The sequence below is a fragment of the Pseudonaja textilis genome, chromosome Z (genome assembly GCF_049901715.1).
Source record: "Pseudonaja textilis isolate UNSWEBS1 chromosome Z, rPseTex1.2, whole genome shotgun sequence".
Taxonomy (NCBI): Eukaryota; Metazoa; Chordata; class Lepidosauria; order Squamata; family Elapidae; genus Pseudonaja; species Pseudonaja textilis.
In genome coordinates, this window is record NC_142008.1 from 78,265,598 (window position 1) to 78,288,086 (window position 22,489).

At 35.3% G+C, this 22,489-nt stretch overlaps 1 protein-coding gene across 16 annotated transcripts in view; it reads left to right on the plus strand.

Annotated features, from left to right (window-relative positions):
- IKZF1 (IKAROS family zinc finger 1) overlaps nucleotides 1–22,489 on the plus strand; it is an 81,699-nt gene that overhangs the window by 53,156 nt on the left and 6,054 nt on the right. For 5 of the 16 annotated variants that reach the window (XM_087916070.1, XM_026702329.2, XM_087916072.1 and 2 more), the window contains 5 exons: nucleotides 2,355–2,609; nucleotides 10,445–10,612; nucleotides 11,860–11,985; nucleotides 15,612–15,746; nucleotides 18,246–20,131. In XM_087916070.1, coding sequence (XP_087772196.1) covers nucleotides 2,355–2,609; nucleotides 10,445–10,612; nucleotides 11,860–11,985; nucleotides 15,612–15,746; nucleotides 18,246–18,952 — 1,391 coding nt within the window. In that variant the 3' untranslated portion in view covers nucleotides 18,953–20,131. Of the gene's footprint in view, nucleotides 1–2,354; nucleotides 2,610–10,444; nucleotides 10,613–11,859; nucleotides 11,986–15,611; nucleotides 15,747–18,245; nucleotides 20,132–22,489 lie in introns of those variants that run through there. The other 11 variants (XM_087916075.1, XM_026702331.2, XM_087916076.1 and 8 more) reach the window with 6 other exon arrangements.

Here is a 22,489-nt window from a genome sequence, read left to right on the forward strand (position 1 = left end):
TGTCAGTTAATCAGAAGTGCTGTACAGGTGGCCTGATTTGGCAGAAGGCTAACAGAAGCTAAAATGTGTAATATTCCTCACATCTCTTCTGTTTGATTTGACTCATAAAAAATAATTCACCCAATGTCAAGTATCTGTAATAACAATTGATATCACTTTGATGGTATGTGGGATAGTAGCTGGGATACGGTGTGTCTGCATTTTTGAAATGCATTTTTGAAACCTATATTATTTTAGGACCATTGCAGAGCATGTCTACATACAAGGAAGTTTCACTGTGCTTAGAGAGATTTACTCCCAGACAGAATGAAAATATTTTGTTTTTAAAACTGGAAGAAGATAAAAAACAGACTGAATTTGATCTACACTTAGTCACACTTTGAGTAGACACACTGAAATCAATAGACTTATGAATTAATCATGATTTATTTAACCCATTGATTCAATAAACTAATTCTGGTTCCAATTAAATATATATTTTCAACTATCCAGTTTTGGTATGATAAAATAAATAGCAAAATGGGAAGATGGTGTATTTTAGGATCTACCAAACATGGAGAAGTTGACAAAATTTACATGTAACAGTGTCATTGTATGATCACATGAAAATCAATTTTGCTTCTCAAATATTATCCATGACCACATCAAATCTGACATAATTGTGATATTTCACTTAATGATTGTGTCATTTAGCAAATGGAATTGCTGGATAGAGTTGCAGTTGGTAGGTGAAGATTACCTGTATTATTAAATGGATAAAATCCTACCTACATGAAGCATACTTACATATTGGTGGGAATGACATGTTTGTATCCTCTCCAATATAAAAGATTTCTAAAATCTTTGAATGAGTGACCCCTTTGTAGATAAATAAATGCAAATAAGCCTCTTTATACAAGAAAAGATAGCATGTCAGAAATACAATTTTTAACTTTATTTCCTCTTGATGTATTGTTTTCTTTCTTCAGTATTGTTCATCTGCCTGCTTTCTGCTCCCAGACTACCCCTATATTGTACTGTCAAAATTCATTTTTAGTGGCAAGATTTTAGCAAACTAATAAATATTCTAGGGAAGATAGACGGTTAAGAAATGTGAATTATAAATAAATATAAAATAATAAATAGAGTCCTAGTAAGGCAAAATATTCAAAATAAAAGAAGAAGAAAAATGAAACTGTTTGGGCTCTATTTCCTGATGAGCTTATGTTTCCCCTTGTGGCCTTAGTAGCCCAAACATTTTTTTTAAAGTGCACCATCCAAGCTAACATCAATTTCCATCTGCTAGGTCAAATATAGAAAAACAGCCTTTTCTTTCTGTTTTCATTCCCTAGATCACTGACTGCTAACCTTTTTCTTTATTTTGAGTTCCAATAAGTCAGGACACCACTGTAGTATGTGCTACTGCTATGGTGAATAGAATAGTATGGTGAATAGAATTTATGGAACAGAAAACAATAGAATCTCACAAGATTTCATGTTCCAACCTGAATTCTTGACAGACTTTTAGCAAGAACAATTATATCATTCTAGAGTTGTCAATTTCTCAAAATGAGGACCATTATTAAAAATAGTTTATATTTTAATACCTACTCCAGTGACTGCCTAGGGCACAGGTAAAACCATGGCTCTGGACAAGTCATACTTTCTTCAGATATGTGCATTTGGGCACACTTCACTAAGTATATTCCATTGCCTCCTTTGTCATACATGGAGTCTCTGCTAGGTTGCTTTAAGGTTTAACAAGGCTTTGGCAATCCAAATCTATGGCAAATGAGCTAAGAAAGGGCTTGATAAGTTGGTCTTGTTTATCCAGTCACATATCAGTCATTCTTTTATTTTGGTAAATGAGCAGAAAGTAATACAGAAAAGCATAAAAATGAAAACTTACCAGATGAAAGAAAATAAAATATTATCAAATAAAATTTGGTACAAAATAAAATAATAAGGCAATAAACAATCAATAATAATATATGTAATTGATGGTGAGAAATATTACATCAATAAAATAAAATTTGGCCACAGTCAAATGTGCCAACATGATCATATATTAAAGAGCTATAGTGGCTGCCAGAAACATTGATAATTTCACCAGTTTGCACATGACATTGATGAGATTTGGGCATGATATGAAATGTAAGAGTTATAAATGTAAATATTTTAATATTGTATATGTATTTTAAATAAGTCCATTCCACCCATGTAAGTACATTAGTAATTTGTCACTTAATTATATCGTTAAGTGTATTATTGAGAAATGCTTTCCTTTATGCTGTTTCTTTCCCACAATGATTTTGATTGGTTTATTTAAAAAAAAAGAAAACCCACTGAGTGGCATCCTCTATTGTTTCTTTCAGCCAGTAATATTAAAGTAGAGACACAGAGTGATGAAGAGAATGGGCATGCCTGTGAAATGAATGGGGAAGAATGTGCGGAGGATTTACGAATGCTTGATGCCTCTGGAGACAAAATGAATGGCTCACACAGTGGCAGCAAAGCCATGTCAGGAGTTGGAGGCATTCGACTCCCTAACGGAAAGCTAAAGTGTGATGTCTGTGGGATAATTTGCATCGGTCCCAATGTTCTTATGGTTCACAAGAGAAGCCACACTGGTAAGGTCTAGCAGAGTTTTTTTTTTCTTTAGCTACTAGAGATTTGTATTCGAATTAATCCAGTACTGTGCTGCCCACTCCTATCTTGAAACTCAGAAGGTTACATTACTTAAGACATCCAGACCATACTATACTATACCATGCCAAGAATACCAATATCATACCACAGCTAGTAGTGTCAAAAGCCATGAAATGGCCAAGGAGAATTTTAGGCTAAATTTCTAATTGATTCCTTTTGAAAATCAACACATAGAATCATCAGGCTATGCCTTGTCTTTGAACCAGGCCAGACATAAGATCAAAATAATAGCAGTTACCAAATTGAGAAATTATCTTATTTTCCATTCATTCAATAACCATATTTTAGAAACAAAATAATAATTACCAGAATCAAATATCCAAACTGATTTTCTAATTAAGATTTAAATGTAGTGGGAATAAAGTCCTCTAAAATTCATCCCTCTGAGGTTTGAATAGTAATTTTAATCTTCCAGAAAGATTCTGCTTATCTGGAAAAAGATGGATACAAGGAGTGAGTGGCAAATCTTAAAAAGACAAGTAGTTTGCTCATGGCATTTGCATCAGTGTATCATTGTCAGCAGACAAATTATCCCCCTCCCATAATTCATATTGTGGATTGTAAGGATTATGTGAATCCCATTGTACTTTCTGTAACAAAAAATGAATGATTAGGTTTCCAATGCCATAAACTACTGTTTATACTACTAGTGTTTGGTTATGGACATATGTTGATAGAGACTTTGATGGGGCTTTGAATTTAAAAGGCAGAAGCCAGACAAAGATCTTAAATATAAAAATATACAGTATTCACTAGATTTCAACTAAACCATGCACACATGAATGGGGACATAACCAGAAATGGCGGTCTTACGGGGCATTTTTTAAATACTATAACCAGTTAAATAGTTTTAACAATGGTACTTCTCTCTTTCCTTCTCTAGGGTACTTTTTATTTCTTACCCTTAATATATTTAAGATGCAGCCTTAAAACCTCTTGTATTATTTGCAAATTACAGACAGAAACAGTTAATTCTGATTTTTGGGTCATCTTTCCATCATTTCATCTTACCTCTACTTAGCTAGGTGATCTGAATTTTCTTGATTTGACCAGCAATCCTCTGTTTCACCCAAGTTTCATGTTTCTATACAACACTGTTTTCTGATCCACAGGTTAGATAAATATTCTTGTCTCCAGGTTTTCATTTTTGATTCTAGGTTTTAGTCTATGAAATAATTACTTATCTGCTTATTTTCTCCTTTGTGATCTAATTTGTATCAAGAGGGAATGCAACAAGTGGGAAGTGTGTTTTGACTTCATTCTGGTCGTGGTTGTGTGTTTGAAAAGGCCACTGAATTAGAGGAGAAATTTTAACTTTTTAGGCAGGGGATTCCGGTAAAGAGGTTTGATGTTGTTGATTCCTGTTACCATGCTTCAATATGCTGGTGAAGCTAAGTAGCTGTGCATGCTCAGGCATGGGGAGATATCTGGGGGTAGCCACAATGTAGCAGATAACCATTCCCTCGTATCAAGCATATCTTTTGAAGATTTTGTACAGATCTTGTCCTAAGAAAGCAAAAATAATTATCTCCAATCCTACTTTTTCAGTAGCAATTGTGAAAATGGCAATCTCATGGTGACATTTCAGCATGTATCAGATAACAGTATGAGGTTTATGGTTTCAAATATTTACTGTAACTTCTGAATATTCCATAAGCTGTATGGGAGCATAAACATAATAAAACATTTACAACTTTCATGATCCCACTTGTTCTGAAACAACTTTAAAGATCAAATCCACAGCACTGCGTAACCTAAGTTTTTTGGGGGGGTTCCTTTCAGTCAGTATTGACTCCTGGCAATTATCTGGACTAATTCCTTCAATTTTTTTTAGGAAAGATTTTCAGAAGAGATTTACCGTTTCCTTCTCCCCAAAGCTAAGAGAGAGAGTGACTGGCCCAAGGTTACCGAAATGGTTTTGTGCCCAAGGTGAAATGGGAACTCCGTTTCTAGCCTTGTGCCTTAACCATTAAACCTAACTGGCACTAGCATTAGCAAATAACAAATATAATGAATGATTGATACGAATTAAAAGGTGAAACTCCAATCCCCAATATATCTGCCACATGTGGTTATTTCCCATATATTTGTCACATGTGGTTATTTAAAACAATACTTGATATCTTCTATTTTTTTTAAAAAAAACCTCCTAAATATAACTGAGATTATCTGTTTTTCTCTCTTTTCAAAAAACAAAGGTCTTTCTATAAGTGCCTGACAGGTTAAAATACTGACACTTTCTGCAGTTGATTGAAATCATAGCACATAAGACTTTTTCTAGACTGTAAAAGGCAAGGAGCCTGCTTTTAATTAAAATAGTTCACACAAGCTTTTTTAGGCTAATTGCTGCATAAGTTTGGAAAGATTAAAACAGATACTGTTAGAAGATCATATAATTTGTATGTTTCTTTATTCTAATAGTCCTAGGGAATATCATAACCATAGAATGACTACTACCATATTTGATTTAATACTCTGGGTCTATCAAGGTCATAATAATATCTATAAATACATTGATTTTGAATTCCACAGTTTTCATCATTGATTTCACTGTTATTTTTGACGTAGCAAATGATCAGTAGATGACATCTAAATTGAAAAAATATTTCAGAAAAGGCAGTAGCAAAATATTTCCATGCTATTCCAAGAAACTGCTGTTAATTTTCCCAAAAAGTCACCAAAAGGTGAGTTAACCTGAAAGTTGACTTCCTTTTAAATAAACAAATAAGAAATTAGATAATTAAATCTACAATATAGTATTTACAACAGAAGACAAGGGTTTTCTCCACATCAGAAAACAATCTTTGTAACTAAATTCCTCATTCTTAAAAAGCTTATAACATATTTTAAAATCATTCCACAGTTTAGTCTTTAGTTATGTATTCTTAAAGGAAAATATCTATAGTACAAAATCTTAATTCTGTGTGGATATTGCTTAATTGCAATTTTAGGATTGATTTGCCAACTTCTTTTTTGGATACTGTTGCAACTTTCTAGCACTTTGCTTCAGTCTGTTTCTCCTAGGCGACATGTGTTTTTACTCTTTCACAATGTACATCCTTAGTTAAAGGAAGACACTTTTTTTCAATATTCTTCTTCTATCATATTTGTCTTTTTTTCTTTTTCAAAACTACTTTTCAAATAATTTTCACATGAAGCCATATCAAAACAAAATGTGTCAACTGAACAGAGAATTATCTTCCAGTTGGTATATGTCCCTAGGCTTCACAGTGCAGACGGTAATCCTTCTTTTCTCAAAGTTTGCTGCTGTTTCCAATTTCCTGATTAGGGAAGCTGATTTTTTTTCCCTAGAACTCCACCCGTTCAGTCCTTTCCTTTGCCTTTGGTTTCTGTTAACGTGCAGTATTGCAGGCAAACCCTGCCTACAGCCTGGAGTTCGATCTTGCTGGGGCTCAAGGTTGATTCCAGCCTTCTATCCTTCCAAGGTTGGTAAAATGAGGGCCCAAATTGTTGGGGGCAATATGCAAATAATTTTTTACATTGTAAACCACCCAGAGAGTACTGCAAAACACTCTGGTGTGGTATATAAGTCTAAATGTTATTGCTATTCTAACAGACACATGCATGTTTATTAGTGAAGTTCTTCATGGAGTGGAGATAAATAGATTATAAAATCATTGAAACATAGGGCTGGAAAAGACCTTGAAGTTCTTCTAATTGAACTAATTGCCCAAAGCAGAAGGATTGTATCCAGGACAAATGGCAGCCCATTTGAAAACCTCCAGAGATGGGGTAGTCAAAACTCCAGGTGGCAAACTATGCCACTGATTCATTGTTTTTACAGTCAGGAAATTTCTTCTTGGTTTTAGATTGAATACTCTTTAATACACTTTAATGAGCTTCCACCCATTGCTTCTTGTTCTGCCCTGAGATGCTTTGGAGAATAAGTCAAACTCCTCTTCTTTGTGATAGCTCCTCAACTATTGGAAGAAGAGATTATATTATTCTTAAGCCTTCTCCTCATCAGGCTAGATATACTTAGTTCCCTTAACTCTTCATCTTACAATTTAGCCAGCACTCCCCTTATCATCTTTGTTGCTCTTCCCTGCACTCTTTCTAGGGTCTCAGCATCCTTTTTGTGATCATCATGGTGACCAGAACGGATGCAGCATTCCATGTGTGGCCTCACTAGTGTAATATAAAGTAGTACTGTCACTTCTTATGATCTTGATGCTATCCCTCCACTGATGCAGTCCAGGGCTACATTAGCTTTTTTTGGTAGCAGCCTGCTCACTAATACTTAAGTGATTGTCCACTAGGACACCTAGATGCCTCTTAGTGTTATAACTATTGAGCAAAGTACCACCTATACTATAACTGTCCATTTGGTTTTTTTACTCATTTGTACAGCATATGTTTTATATAGTTGCACATAATTAATTTATTCATACCTGGGAATCCTGATGATATTCACATTATGTTGCAACAGAAATATGGCTGGCATTTTCTGACAAAATGTTCATCCCCAATATACCTTTCCAAACAACATGAAATATCCCAAGTCCTTTTCAAGCATTTTCATAGAATTTTCCATGTTCTTTGCAGTAAGAGGGGCAATGTTACACATTTCCTCATTTATCAGCATCCATATTGAACTGTACAATATTCCAATTAAATGGGAATGTCTCCAGTTTCATTATGTGTAGGGAGAGTAATTTTAAAAGTATTTGCTGCCTTTTGGAGATTAAAATATGTGCAATTCCTGCTAAATCTACATTTAGTGTAGATTTTTTTTCAATATATTACTTTGTTAAAAGATGTCACTTCTGTACTAATTCCAGACTCTTTGAACCAATCTTGACTCTTGATGACCACATGAATAACTCTATACAACTTTCTCTGCCACATTTTTCAGAAGTGATTTGCCACTGTTTTCTTTGAAGGGCTGAAAGTGAGTCATTGACCCTAAGTCACCAGCAAACTTCATGTCTAAAGTCGAAACTAGAAGTCTATCTCATCATTTCTAGAGAAAGACTTTTAGCCACTGAACCAATCTGGTTGTGTTTTTAGGTAAAAGAAATGGGTTTTTTAAAAAAGACATCTGGCTCTTTATCCCTTTGTTCCTTTCCAGAGAATTGTAGAAATAAATGGCAAGGAATGGAATCCCAGGCATGATTCTACATCTACATTTTATTGACCCTTTCTTTATTCATAATGATTGTGGATCTGAGAATTGTAGTGAAATGCCATCAATTAGCTTTTAAAAACCTTGAACCACAGACTAAATTCTGAAGACTCCAAAGCTGAGGAAAATTGAGGAAAAACAAGCCTAATACAATTGTTGTATGGTACATGTTAATTACATTTATAGGCAACCTTTTTCAATTAATAAAGTATACCTCTTTTGGATCTCACAATCACTTATCAAGTTGATTGAGCCAAAGTATAGTTTGTTGTGGAAGGATATAACATTGCCTTAATGGCCAAGAAATCAGTCAGCACGAATTTTCTAAAAGAAACTTTCTGGTCAATGTATCACACTACTTTTAAGAAAAAAAATTAGCAAAACTATGGGAGTTTGACTTGTTAAACTTTAACATACTGCTCAATTAGAGTAATTAGATTAGAAGGCCAAAAGAAAAAATGATGACAAAATTATTATTTTACCAGTTCAATATTTTAAATTCAAATTCCCCTTGATATAAATTTTCCTTTGGGAAAAACCATTTATTGGTTACATCTAACATATTTTGAAATGTATTAGCTTATTAAGAAGAATGTATCTAGAAATATCTAGTAATTTATTCGTTAGGAAAAAATGTTTAAAAAGTAATTAGGAAGGATTATGAAAATAACCGTTCCTTTTGGATCTATTTAGATGCAGATCAATTGCCTCATTGCCTCTTACCTTGATTAGACAGGATCTAAGTGTTTATATCAAAATGGCATATTTCAGCATTTAATGGGGACCTGTAATACTGGGCAGGAGCAATAATTGATAGAGAAGAGAAAGTGGGTTAAAAAGTGGGTAAGGCAGGGGCACCTACTGTATAATGTGGATAAACTTGTGGAATGAGGGAAAGAGGTGTTGCTTGGGAAACAATTGGACAAGAGAGGCAGGATTCCCAATAGCTTAGCAATCAGAGAAAGAAACATAGGAAGGACCTGCTCTAATGCATCAAGATGTTAAAAGTGGTGGCAGGAAGTTTGTACTTTCAGATGTGTAAGATTGGTGTCAGCCTTCCCAGTAAACCACACAGGAAAAATTATTAGATGAGTTAATTCAAGTTTATTGTGAGGGTATTTTAACAGAAATGTGCAAATCCGAAAGTACAACTTCCTGTCACCAGTTTTAACTGCTTGATCAATTAAGATGAGTCCTTCCTAAGCTTTATGCCACTGGTCTCTCTTGTCTGATTGTTTCCTAGGCAGCAACTCTTCCCCTTGTTCCTCAAGGTCATCCACATATTTTATTACAGCACCTCACTAAATTCCTCTGCTACATACTAGCTGAATTACTATGAGGTTACACAAAGAATATGGAAGAAAGGAAAGGAAGTGTAATTTAATGTACTGTTAATTAGGTTTGGCTAATAAAATGTAGGGAGACCAAATTTAAACTGGTCAAGAGGGAAAATAAAATTTACCTTTGTTGAAGTTACTTTAGTTCTGGCATGTTAGCAAAATAAGGAATGCAGGAGAATTGTAATAGATAAGCAGGGGTGCTTGATTAGCTACAAGACAATGTTTTTTTTAGCTTCCTTTAGTATCTAACAAACATCTATCTTGAAGTGTAACTAATATGTAAATATTACCAAACTGTAATTAGCATATTAGTCTCTTAAAATGCTCAAGGTTGATTGGCCATGCTAGTAAAATATGGTCTAACCGAAAGAGCCTATTCTCTTCAAAAGATAATTTTAACAATAAAAAAATCCCATGTATAAATCCTAAAATGTGAATCAGACATTAATTACTCTGGACTGTTTTCTAAAAGTAAACCCAAAACAATCAAAGCAAAATAAACAAGTCTGCAGTCCATCTCTGATATATCAGCAATGAGAGTTAGGAGTTCTGTGTGGAAGATGCTGTCTCTTTTGCTCTGTCTTAACTTCCTTTTTTAGTCCATCCCACTCCACCCTACCCCACCCTCCCACTCACCCATCTGCCCCCACACTTTTCTGTCTCTTTCCTGATTTGGCTGCTTAGGAACAGTCAGGTAATGGAGAAGAAATTGAAAGGGAAAATACAGGGAAAATGTAAATGAAAAGAAGTTATTATAACTGTTATAATGAAGTGCCTTTCATTTAAATATAAGAATGTAACGCTGAAATGAACTTGTGATCCTGAAATGCATTTTTAATGAGTTTCCTTTTTATTTTGCTGCTTCAGTGGCATATTTTAAAGACCCTTTGAAAAAAGCCACATTAAAAAAACCCACCAAATGCCACAACATGCAAAATTGGATATTGGTTTATTCCAAAACTGCTGATCAGGAAGAGTGGCTCTTCAACACAAAATGTTGCAGTCACTTTATTTAAATGAGTTTGAATTTGCATTGTGATGTGCCATTCTGATTTAGAAAAAAAATTAGATTTTCAGATCAAATTGACCCAGCCAGTGAAGCATTAAGGAACTGGCAGGTTTAGTCTGAAAGGCTCATGTTATATCAAACCTGCAGCTGGTGGAAGTCACAGAGCGCCAGTTGGAAAACAACTTTCTCACTGAAATCATCCTCCTATTACCTTGTAAGAGTTTTGTTCTCACGTATTTTTCCCTCTCATTCTCCCTGTAGGCGAACGCCCCTTCCAGTGTAATCAGTGTGGGGCATCCTTTACTCAAAAGGGCAACCTTCTCCGCCACATAAAGTTACACTCCGGCGAAAAGCCCTTCAAGTGCCACTTGTGTAACTATGCTTGCCGTCGTAGAGATGCTCTTACGGGCCATCTGAGGACCCATTCCGGTAGGTTCCATGATAGAAAATTCTAGAAAGGTTTTTCTTGCTACTTGGCCAAACCAAATTATATCTACAAAATGATTTGAGATTAATGCTAATTTAGTTCAGGTTTCTTCTAACCTCAGTTGAAACCAAGGGCCTACTAGACATTTAGTTAGTTGCATTTCAGTTAAATTTTCAGGCAGCTTTGCACAGAACAGAACAGAATAACAGATTTGGAACAGTGTATTTCCTGTCAGTTTATATGCAGGCCAGCAGCCCATATACTTTTTCTCCTGATCTTTTGCCTATCTGTGAGATCACAAGCATTGTCAAGCATATAAACAAACTATATATTTGATTCAGAACTGTTTATTATTTTTAATAAATCCTTGACCATGAGTTAGCACTGAAAAATGTGAAATTAGCAAATTTATTACTTATGGCCAACAATTCCATAAATGAGCCTAACTGAAATATATAGTTATAAGATATAGGTTGTTCCTTATATTCTTATATAGGATATATCCTTATATCCTTATGTAGGAACAACTTGCTTCCAAAATTGTGATTGCTCCAACACTAAAGGTTTTTAAGACAAAATTGGACAACCATTAGTCTGATATGCTGTAGGGTCTCCAGCTTGAGTAAGGGGTTGGACTAGAAGACCTCCAAGTTCCCTTCCAACTCTGTTATTCTGTTATTCAGTTGGGGAACATGGGTTTATTTAATAACTAAAAACCCACTCTAGATAAATCTGTTTTATAAAGATAGAATCAATATTGGACAAAATTAGCAGCTAAAATTTCTTCACTATTAGATATAAACATTTAATATTACCTGCATAGAATGCAGGTTTGAGCCTTTGCATTTTAAACAGTTTTCAAGTCGACATTTCATGTTTATAGTTTTTCTTATAGAAAAGATGCAAAACAACTTGTTTAAATGATTTTAAAAACCAGGCAAGTTTTATTCATTATTAAATTTATTTGTATTAAATTCAAACCTTCAAGCCAGAGTTGAGCAAATTCTAATTTGACTATTTTTTCCTCTTATTAGTGGCACTTTTTCCCCAGATAGTTTGAGTCAGTAGGCCTGTTTTCATTACAACATGATCAAATTACTTGCCCCAAAATTGCAGTAAAAATTATCCTTTGCATTCTTCAGGATGGCTGTTGAGTCTGGCTGTTTGTTCATATTTGATTCACATTATCTGGACTATATTATCCCAGATCTCTTTGAGTTTCTACAATAAATTCCATTTCCCCCTGCAGTTGGCAAACCTCATAAATGTGGATATTGTGGTCGGAGTTATAAGCAGCGAAGCTCTTTGGAAGAACATAAGGAGCGCTGCCACAACTATTTACAATCCATGAATCTTTCAGGTGGCCTCTATCCGGGTAAGAATACAAAGCAAAAGGCAAGATTAGCTTCACAATAAGATGCAATTATAAGGCCCAACTCTATGAGTAGTCCAGTGCTCTCTTGGAGCTGCAAGAAAGTTCAAGATGGAAGGGATTGACCGAATTCCTAAAGACAGAGAGATTGAATGTGAGAAATAACTATTGGCCTCTTGTCTGGTGACTATTTCTCAGTTGAAGTTATTCCCTCCTGTTTTTCTTTGCCTTATCTTTGAATAGCTACTTTTGTGCTGCCCGCTTTCCTTCCTTTGCTTACTTTCAAACAGCTACAGCTTTTGGGAAAAAAAATTATAGGTGATTTTACTGTCATAGCAACAAGAAGCTATTTCATCTTTCTATTTGCAGGTTCAATAGTGTGATCATCTATCTTCCCTGCATTTCTCAATCAGCAATACTCCTTTCCCCCACTAGCTCTAATACTGAATACTTCTCAAACTCTTTCAATATTAGATGTATGAAGTGAAATGAAGTAGAAGTATCTGGGAAACCTCCAAACATGAGATACAATTCTTTTATCTTCCAAGAAAAAAAGTTCTTTAAGATGGAAATTATTTTAAAAACAACATTCTTTCTCCTATTCCTGTTTCAGCACTTGTTAATCAACCATTTCAGAGATTGTATATCATAAGATACAAACACACACACATACACAAATGAATGCAGCCATTCATTTGAAAGGAAGGTGACAATTCATGCTTATTCCATCTTTACTGAATGCACACTAAAATATAGACATGCATTAATGTGCATAGAGAAACAGATGAAGGCCATTGTTTCTTAAAGTTGAGTTAGTTGTGGTTATCTGAGCACTTCAGTTGCATACTAATTGCATATTGGAATGGATTGGATATGAATGATAGACAAATCTTCTTATACACTTTTTTTTAAAAAGCACACATTCATTTTGCCAGAAGGCTATATTTTCTGAAGGCATACTTTGGTTTACTGGAAACACCATCAAACACTATGTGCCAAGTAAGGTCCTTTTGGGAACAAATACAAACTGTGTTGAGTCCCTATAACAAGACTATATAAAGCATTTTTGATACACCTATTACTGTGCATGATGAAAAAGAATTAAAATTGCTTTGATCCTGTCAATGTAATTTAACAATTTGCTTGCTCATAGTTACATTTCTTCTAACAAATTATATGACTCATGGCAGACTACAATAAAAATGATCAAATCTAAAACAAACCCAATTAAATAAACAAACATATAGCAATTCACAAAAGCAGAAGTAACTCAATGACAACAATATAATTCCCAACTGCATCAACTACTTCAGTTATCGGCACCATAAAAATGGGTGTTCAGAATCCTGCAGTTTTCACTTTGTAACAGAATACCAATACCTGTGCTAACTTAGCTTTCAAGTAAGCTGACCCATCATGTGGGAGGCACTAGGGCCTCTTCAGTCTAAAAATAATGATCAGCTCAGTTATGACATATATAATGGATATGATGGTTGTGTCAGGTGGAAGTTCTGAAGATACTTTCTGCAGATTACCATGTCAGAAGGTTATGTTGCTTTAGGCCTCATATGCAGATAGCAATAGCACTTAGACTTATGTACTGCTTCAGAGTGCTTTACAGCCCCCTCTAAGTGGTTTACAGAATCAGTATATTGCCCCCAACAATGTGGGACCTCATTTTACTGACCTTGGAAGGATGGAAGGCTGAGTCAACCTGGAGCCATTCAGAATCAAATTCTTGGAGTAAGCAGTGAGTTAGCCTGCAGTACTGCATTCTAACCACTGCACCACCATGGCTCTTGGATTATCTGTCACATTTTCAGATAATCTAAAGTTAATGTCTGTCAAGAAATGCTGGAAAGTAGCTGTGATACTTCTGATGGTTAATGTTGTGAGATATTTTCATTTTTGCTAAGTGGGAAACTTTTAAATACAGAAAATTGATTCATACAAAGGATTACTTTTGTTTCTAGATTAAAGTGAGCATCTATGATACTGTGTGCTAAATTATTTGTTTCAAAAATGATATAAATAAGGAGTGTACTGTGACCAATCAAAATATCCCAAATGTGCAGGTATTTGAACTCACCATATTTATTAATCAGTCTAGATGACACATAAATCAAAGTACCACAACAGAAATAAACCAAACCAAATTGGGCTACATTTTTTCATGCTAATTTGTACATCTAACTCAGTATAGATTATTGGAAACACTTTCTAGAGAGCCAGTAATACAGTGATTGCACAAAAAGTTTGAAAATAATTTGGAATCAGTTGACATAAGTCCCACAAAAAGCTCAGTGGAATGAACAGTGATTCAAGATAATGCTTTAATAGATAGCCAGTGATTTACAACCAAGTAGAAAATAGAAAAGGGTTAGGTGTTGAGATGATGCAAAACCATTCTTTTGCACAAGAACAGTGGATTTCAACACAGAACAGGAAATATGGTTGGTAGAGTATGAGTAGTATGTGAATCCCATCAGGTAACCATAGTAAGAATAATGGATTGTGTAAACTCCTTTAGGAGATACTAGTAAGTATCTCCTTTGCAAATATACATAACAAATGGTTTGTATTAAAGAAACAAATAAATGAACTTCAGAATCGGTTTCTCTTCTGGAATAGCACTATGGACAGAGCTTTTTGAACTGCTTTACAATGAAACAGCAACTTGAAGGATCAGAAACTGTTATGGGAGAGGGACAGAATTCCCTCCCACACTGAAAGCAGGAAGTAGAAAATTATTAAAGATCATTGCTTCATTTAATTAATATTGAGTCTTTTGATTGATCTTCACTTCAGACTCAAACCTGGAGTTTCACAAGCCACCTCTAGCATACTCTACCAAAAAGACAAGGAATCTGTAGAATAACATCTCTAGAATTATTCTACAACTTCTTTATTTCTTAAGAAGATAGCTAGAGAAAAATAAATCTTTCTCATAGCAAAATGAGATGGTCTTCCTTAATGAGGCTCTGCAGTAGAATTCAATGAAATATTTTTTCTGATTCTCCAGGAAATATGCACAATAAGGCCTCCTGGTTAAAGAGAAAACATCCTATTTCACTTGATTATTAGGTAGGACTTGTTACTCCCTGCTGGAGCCTAAGAGAGAAGAATCAGGAAGTTATCACAGGGCATTTCCTTCCTCTACACTTTTGCTCTATGCCTATCTTTTATATGTTGTTTTTTTTTTTTAAATAGCAGTGCACTCACAAAGTCACTGGTTACCAGTGTCACAAACTATGCTGCACTTTTGTTACTGTTGATTTGTTTTTCACAGAAGGGCTTTGTTTTAAAAAAATAGGTGGGACAAAGAAATGGATGAAACCAGAAGGAAAAAGTAAATCTAAGCTGAACTGAATCTTAATTCAAATTAAAGTACAAATTTTTCATATAATTATATCCATATATTTAATACATTTCATATTCTCTTGCATTAAAAATGACAATGAGTACTTGGATTTTGCATCTCTGTAGAGGAGTTAGTTATCATATACTCCAAACTACCTTTCTTTTTGTTGCTTCTCAGCTTTACAGCCTGACTGCCAGCAGAGTTTCAGAAAAAATTGGAAATAAGTGTGTCTTAAAACATCTGGTGTCCTTTAACACTTTTTTTCCAGTCATGAAAGAGGAAACCAGCCAAAGTGAAATGGCTGAAGACCTGTGTAAGATGGGATCAGAGCGCTCCCTTATGCTGGACAGACTAGCAAGTAACGTCGCCAAACGTAAGAGTTCTCTGCCTCAGAAATTTGTTGGTAAGAACTAAATGTTGCTCCCTCTTTTTTCTGGTAGTATTTTTAATTTTAATTGTATTGCCGTATAACAATAGAAAGAGCAAAACAATTAATCAAAAATGTGGATTCCAAACTGCTCTTAGTAATGGTGAAGTAAAATATATGCAAAGATTTTGGATCAGTAAAACAGCACTGACACGATTGAAAGTGTCCAGAAAGTGTTTTGCACTTGTCACTGATTTGGGCTGTGAGGGAAGAAGACAGCATGAACACAGAAATAACTTGTTTATTTATTTATTTATAAAATTTATATGCCACCCATCTTATATCCAATGACTCTGAATGGCTTACAACATAAAAACATTAGAAACATTAATAATATCCAATATAAAACAGCAGGTAAAAAGATTAACAATCTTAGAGACAAAGAAGGCAAAGAAGGGTGCTGGTCACATAGGAGGGAGGTGCCATTGAACTTTATTAACAAATCACCTCAGAGGTGGTATTCAGCAGGTTCTGACCAGTTCTGGAGAACTGGTAGTGGAAATTTTGAATAGTTCAGAGAACTGGCAAATACTACCTCTGGCTGGAGATTTTACATATCCTTCCCCTGCCACGCCCACCAAGCCACACCCACAGAACCGGTAGTAAAAAAAATTGAATCCCACCAGTGAACCACCTCCAGTATGAAGCTTTGCACATAGGGAAAGATATGTAAGATGGGAAAATATTATCTGTACTTGGGGAAATCTCTGGAATGCCAAAACTCTGCATATCATCCTCCTTAGCAATCTGACATGGAATCAATTATTTACCAAGACTGAATCTATGTCTATTCAAATCCCACCATTCCTGCCTTGGCAACTGGTACTGATTGAAGTTAATTCAGCACCTTGAAGAATCATGGATTCACCATTCCTAAAATTGTACTTCTGAGAACTTTGTAGTATTCTGTCTCTCTGGAAAACTAGAGTAATCGAATGAGAAATAAGGTCTTGGGCAAAATCATTTTTTTCTGATTTCTCCTATGTCTTCTATAATCTCCCCATTTTTAATGAAAGTCCAGTAAAGTAACTCTACTGGTCCAGTGCTTATTCTGATTAATTCAACATTATCTAATCTCAACTAAAAAGAGAAAACTAATTAATAGCAACACATGAGGTATTGAGAAAATCCAGCTTTTGCAACCAAATCTACTGATTATATCTAAAGTTTACCAACATAAATGTCTTTAATTTTTATAATGTTGCTTAGAAATGGAATGGATAATACCTATGTTACAGTGTATTTAGTACACAGAAGATACTTGTGTATGTGCAGAATTTTTACTAACATTTGAAAACTATTCACCCAGTTCACTCTACCTAGCTTCTTATCAGTGCTTCTGAAACAACATTAAAAACTACACAAAATTCGTATGTCCCATCAGTATAATGTTGAGCAGTTCGGTAGTACTTCAGACACACAACAAAAATGATTTCATAAAACTCTTAGTTTTGCAGGGCATAATTCCATGCTACAGGAATAATAGCATTACTAATTTCTGAAGAGAATGATATTGCCAAAAGCATAGGCCTGGCATTCAGGAGATGTGATAATAATGTTCCCTATTTCTGCCTAGAAACTTTTGTAATAAAGGCAGCCTCATCAGATGATATTACATTGTAGATAAAAATTGCTCACAGACTTTCTTAGGTTTAGAAACATTATCTAAATAAAGTGCCATGAATTTTTCCAGAACACAAAATCTATGAATATGGAATAATCAGGGATTTTCAATAACTTTGAGAAGAACACTTTTGGTTATGGATTAGTCCTGGCATGGGACTAGGAGAAGATGCAATTTTCATGCTCTCACTTCCTTTTTGTCATAATGAGAAATCTTGCCAGTTATGAAGACTTAAAAGAGTAGTGTTTCCTGTCAGTTATTTACAGTGTGGCGTAAGAAGATAACTATAATAACAGCAAAAATTTAAGTAAGACCTAGATGTAGGCCATAAAACATGAAGGCTTATCAAAATGAAATCAATTTTATTAGCCACAATTCTGTTCTGGCCACAAGAAAGAATCTCTTTTTCCCACTGGGTGGTGATTCCTACAGCTCAAATATATGATGCAGCATGTGAAGGCCCGCAGTCCAGAGAATCAGATTTTGTCTCCTAACAAAAGGAGTTAAAAAATACAAAGGCACCTACATTATTCAGCAGGGAGGGAAGGAAGGAAGAAAGGAAGGAAAGAAGGAAGGAAGGCTTCAAATGATGACTTATATTAATCAAACAAAATAATAGTCACAAGCATGTAAGAAAATTCAGTTCAACTGAATTCTGAGATTCTGCTAAAATGTATTAGAAATATTTCATTTTAGAATCTTTGCCTTTATGCACACCTTCTTAACTTACTGTCATTGTGTGTATATTTTTCATATTTTCCCGATGTCATTATCAGCTCTAATTGATCGAGCCTGATGTTTCGAAAAAAATTTCAAAACCAAGAATAACTCTGATATACTTTGGATTACAGGTGAGAAGTGCATATCTGATATTCCCTATGATGCAACCACCAATTATGAAAAGGAGAATGATATGATGCAAACCCATGTCATTGACCAAGCTATTAATAATGCCATCAATTATCTAGGGGCAGAATCTTTGCGCCCTTTGGTGCAGACACCCCCTGGTGGCTCAGAAGGAGTGTCTGTCATCAGTCCAATGTATCAGCTTCACAAACCCCTTGGAGACAACCATGCTCGAGCCAATCATGCAGCTCAGGACAGTGCAGTGGAAAACTTACTGCTACTTTCTAAAACAAAGTCCATCTCTTCAGAAAGGGACCCTTCACCCAGCAACAGCGGCCAAGACTCCACTGATACTGAGAGCAATAATGAAGAACGTAGTGGTTTAATATACCTAACCAACCACATAGTGCCTCATGCACGGAATGGCCTCTCCATAAAAGAAGAGCACAGGCAGTATGATGTCCTAAGAGGAAGTAATGACAGCTCCCAAGATGCTTTCAAAGTAATCAATGGCAATGGGGAGCAGGTAAAAGTCTACAAATGTGAACACTGTAGAATTCTTTTTCTAGATCATGTAATGTATACCATCCACATGGGTTGTCATGGGTTCCGCAATCCTTTTGAGTGTAATATGTGTGGCTATCACAGCCAGGATAGGTATGAGTTTTCTTCCCACATAACTCGAGGGGAACACCGCTTCCACATGAATTAAAACTTTTGCTGTACTTAGTATTTGGATCTAAATGAAGAGCAGCCATAAATAAAAAGAAAAAATACAATGACCAAAATAGTATTCAATAAAAATACATATCAGAAATCTGGGCTGCCAGAAATGAGGTTGTCTTGTAGCATGCATACATAAGGCAATTTTATATTGATAATAGTGGTTTTTTGTAAATGTAGGTAACCAAAAATGTTAGTGTAGTAAACAGAAACTTTTCGTTAAGTGAAAGAACTTTTTTCTTGCTAGCAAGTGCACTCCCAGCCCCAGTCCCTATTGAAAGCTGTTAATTGTGCACACTCATCTCTGAATTTGACTGAAATGTAGAAAGATATAATTAGCACGTTTTTATGCAGATGTTTTGAAAATACACTTTTAACACATAAAATTTTTGTGATAATTTGATGTGTTCCTTATATCAGCAATCTAGACTTAGAACAGGTTAAAACCACTCATTTTTTTCCTACTCTTTGTCTCAACAGAAACAATTTTTTTCTAACTGATAAGATGTGAATGCTCTGATCCCATGATTTAGTTAATGGAAGCAGAGTATGGCCAGAAGAATCTAAAGTTGTATTGCTCTGAAAAAAGAGCAGCAATGCTGTTATGTTAATTGTAGATATCATTTTCATGAGTTATTCAAAGAAAAATCTACTTGCACCAATTAATTTGTGAAAGAATGAAGTGCTTTGCCCAAATCCAGGTCCTTTAAGTAAAAATATCTTCAAGAAATATCTTCAAAAATATCTTCAGTTTTAGTAGAACTACAAACTAATCTTAAACAGATTCAGTGTAAATCAATTCCGAAGTCTGACTGGTGAAATATTTTTTAAAAGCCTATTGTATAGTTTGAAACAATTACATATATGTTATATTTTGATCTGTTCTTGCCTTATGGCACTGCAGTATTCTGTTTCTCATGCAGCTGAGTTTATAAAACATACTGGGAAGGAATATTGAGAAGGGACATAGCGATGCTGTTCAACAATGTTTTTTTCTTTCTTAAAAGCACATGATCATCACCTGTGCAACTTTTAGGCATAGAAGAAGGGAGGATATTTTATTAGGGCTATTGTGTGAAATTTCATGTTCGCTGTTGAATATTGATGCTGGTAGCTTTCAGTCTTATTAGTTGCAGATCAATATTGATAAATAACATATGACAAACTATACATATTCAGCACAGCCTGGTTTCATTTAAGTCAGTTGCTTAAGGCTGTTCATACATATCCAAACATTTTATGTAAAACATGCCCAATTAGGATAACACCATTTTTATAGACAAGTTGGCAGATTATTGATAAGTAGTTCATCTTATTGCTGATTATAAAACTGATGATAAAGTCTTCACCAACACACTGTGGTTTTAAACTGCATCTATTAGAAAATAGAGAAAGCTACAATGTTGAGTTATTTGAAGGAGATGTTTTGAAACATTCAGCACAGGGGTATCTTGGTACTCATCCTTAATTGGTTCCAGGAGGTGCGACAAGAATTAAAAAGATGAGGATCAAACAAATTATGTGACTTATCATAACTCTTTTGGCTGGGAAGGACTTCTTATCTGTTCCTTTTACCCATGTCAGTGTCCTTCCCAGCATGGCTGACTTCCTGTCTGCCCTCTGTAGCTGTCTCCCACTTCCTTTTACAGCATTTTTCCCAGCATGGCTGACTTTATGTTTGCTTGCTGCTACTATACCCCACTTCCTTTTGCGGTGTGTTGAGCACCAGGCAATGGTGAGTACCAGAACAACATTTTCCCATCAAACTGCATCGAGTATCAAATTCAATGAGTTTTGAAGCAATCCAATACCGAAGCACCACGTTAAAGTTAAACCCTATCAAATTAAATCCTATCTGCAAATCCATGTTTTGTTCACTTAAAGTGCATTTTTGTTTTTGCAAGTTTTGTCTCTGTTCTTCAACTTGAAGAATTTTGTGTGCATCAATTTGGTAACAGTGAAAGATTGTGCATAGGTTATATAACTCAAGTTTATCATGGGTATATGTTGAATACGGAGTCACAACCACTTCAGATTCACTTTGATGCACTTTTTATCAAACATTTTATCAAACATTTGTCATACTCTGCACATTTTTAGGAAACATTTTAAAGTAATGAACCATACACCTAAAATTATTGCCCTTCTAATTGGCCTCCTTTATATCTTTAGTTTTTAATTTCAAATTAAATTTGTAATTTCTAAGAGTGGTTTTTCATTGCTGAGCCTTTATTCTCATTCATCATTTTTCATAAGCACAAATTTCCCACTACATTGCAGACATTGATTTTTCCCAAATGCATATAGACTGATCTATGTTTACATTCCTTGGAATTTGAGGCTTGGCTCCATTTACTGATCAAAAAAGTCAACTCATAAGTAAACATCAGTGTGATCGGGGTGGGATTCAAAAATCCCAGCAAAATCCCAGAGGCTCGGTTGCTGGGTGGGCGTGGCAATGGTGGACATGGCCTACCAGAACTTTCTGTTTCCAACTTCCAGTGTGCCTCCAGTTTTTGCCCTCACAAGGGTCAGGAGTCTTCCCCTGGGCCTCTGAGAGGGCGGAAACAGTCTCCCCCAGCTCTGGAGACCCACCAGAAGCTGGAAACAGGCCCATTTCGCAACTTCTGGTTTTTTTCTAGGAGGGCCATTTTTTTTTTGCCTTCTTAAGGGTCCAGAGGCATCCCCTAGGCATCTGGGAGGGTGAATACAGCCCCCCTCCCCTGGCTCTGGAGGCCCTCTGGAAGCTGGAAACAGGACCGTTTCTGGACTTCCGGAAGGCCCATTTTCCCCCATCCCAAGAGCCTCCATGCAGACCCTGCACTTACCTCCATCAAAAATGGGCTGCGTGGAGACTCTGGGGAGTGGAGGGGTGGGCGGGGCCAGCCAGTCAGTTGAAATACCGGTTCAATGAACCAGATGTAACTTTAACATCCAGTTCACCCAAACCAGTCCGAACTGGTAGAATCCCACCCCTAAGTGTGATGATGATACTCTGAACTAGGTAATCCTAAACAATCTTCTATAGTTTTAAAGTCCACAAGACATAAGTTTAAAATTAATATATGTTATCTTTGTATGGGCATCAACTATTGTATGATCAGAGTTTATGGTGTTTCTTGTTCTATTTTTTTTCTTTAATATTGAAAGGAAAAATATACTTTAGGGAAGGATAATATTAGTGATCTACACTGAATTGACAAGTCCCATCATTGGAATTGTCATGTTTGCCACACCACTGTTCAAAATAAGTCTTGTTTTGTTTGAAAATAAATGACCAGGATTTTATTTTTATGTATAGTTTGATAAATTGATACTAATTTAAAATTTCTTTTGATAGAATGCCTCACTTCTATAAATAGCAACTGATGAATGCTTTTGAGAGCTTACACTTCAGCTTTATTCTGGCACTGCCTTGTATTGCACACATTTTTGCTGTGGTTTTATACTGTACTTCTAATAACTTTCTTTGACCAATGTATTTAAAACACAATGAAGTGACTTTCATAAAAACTGTAACCTTTTG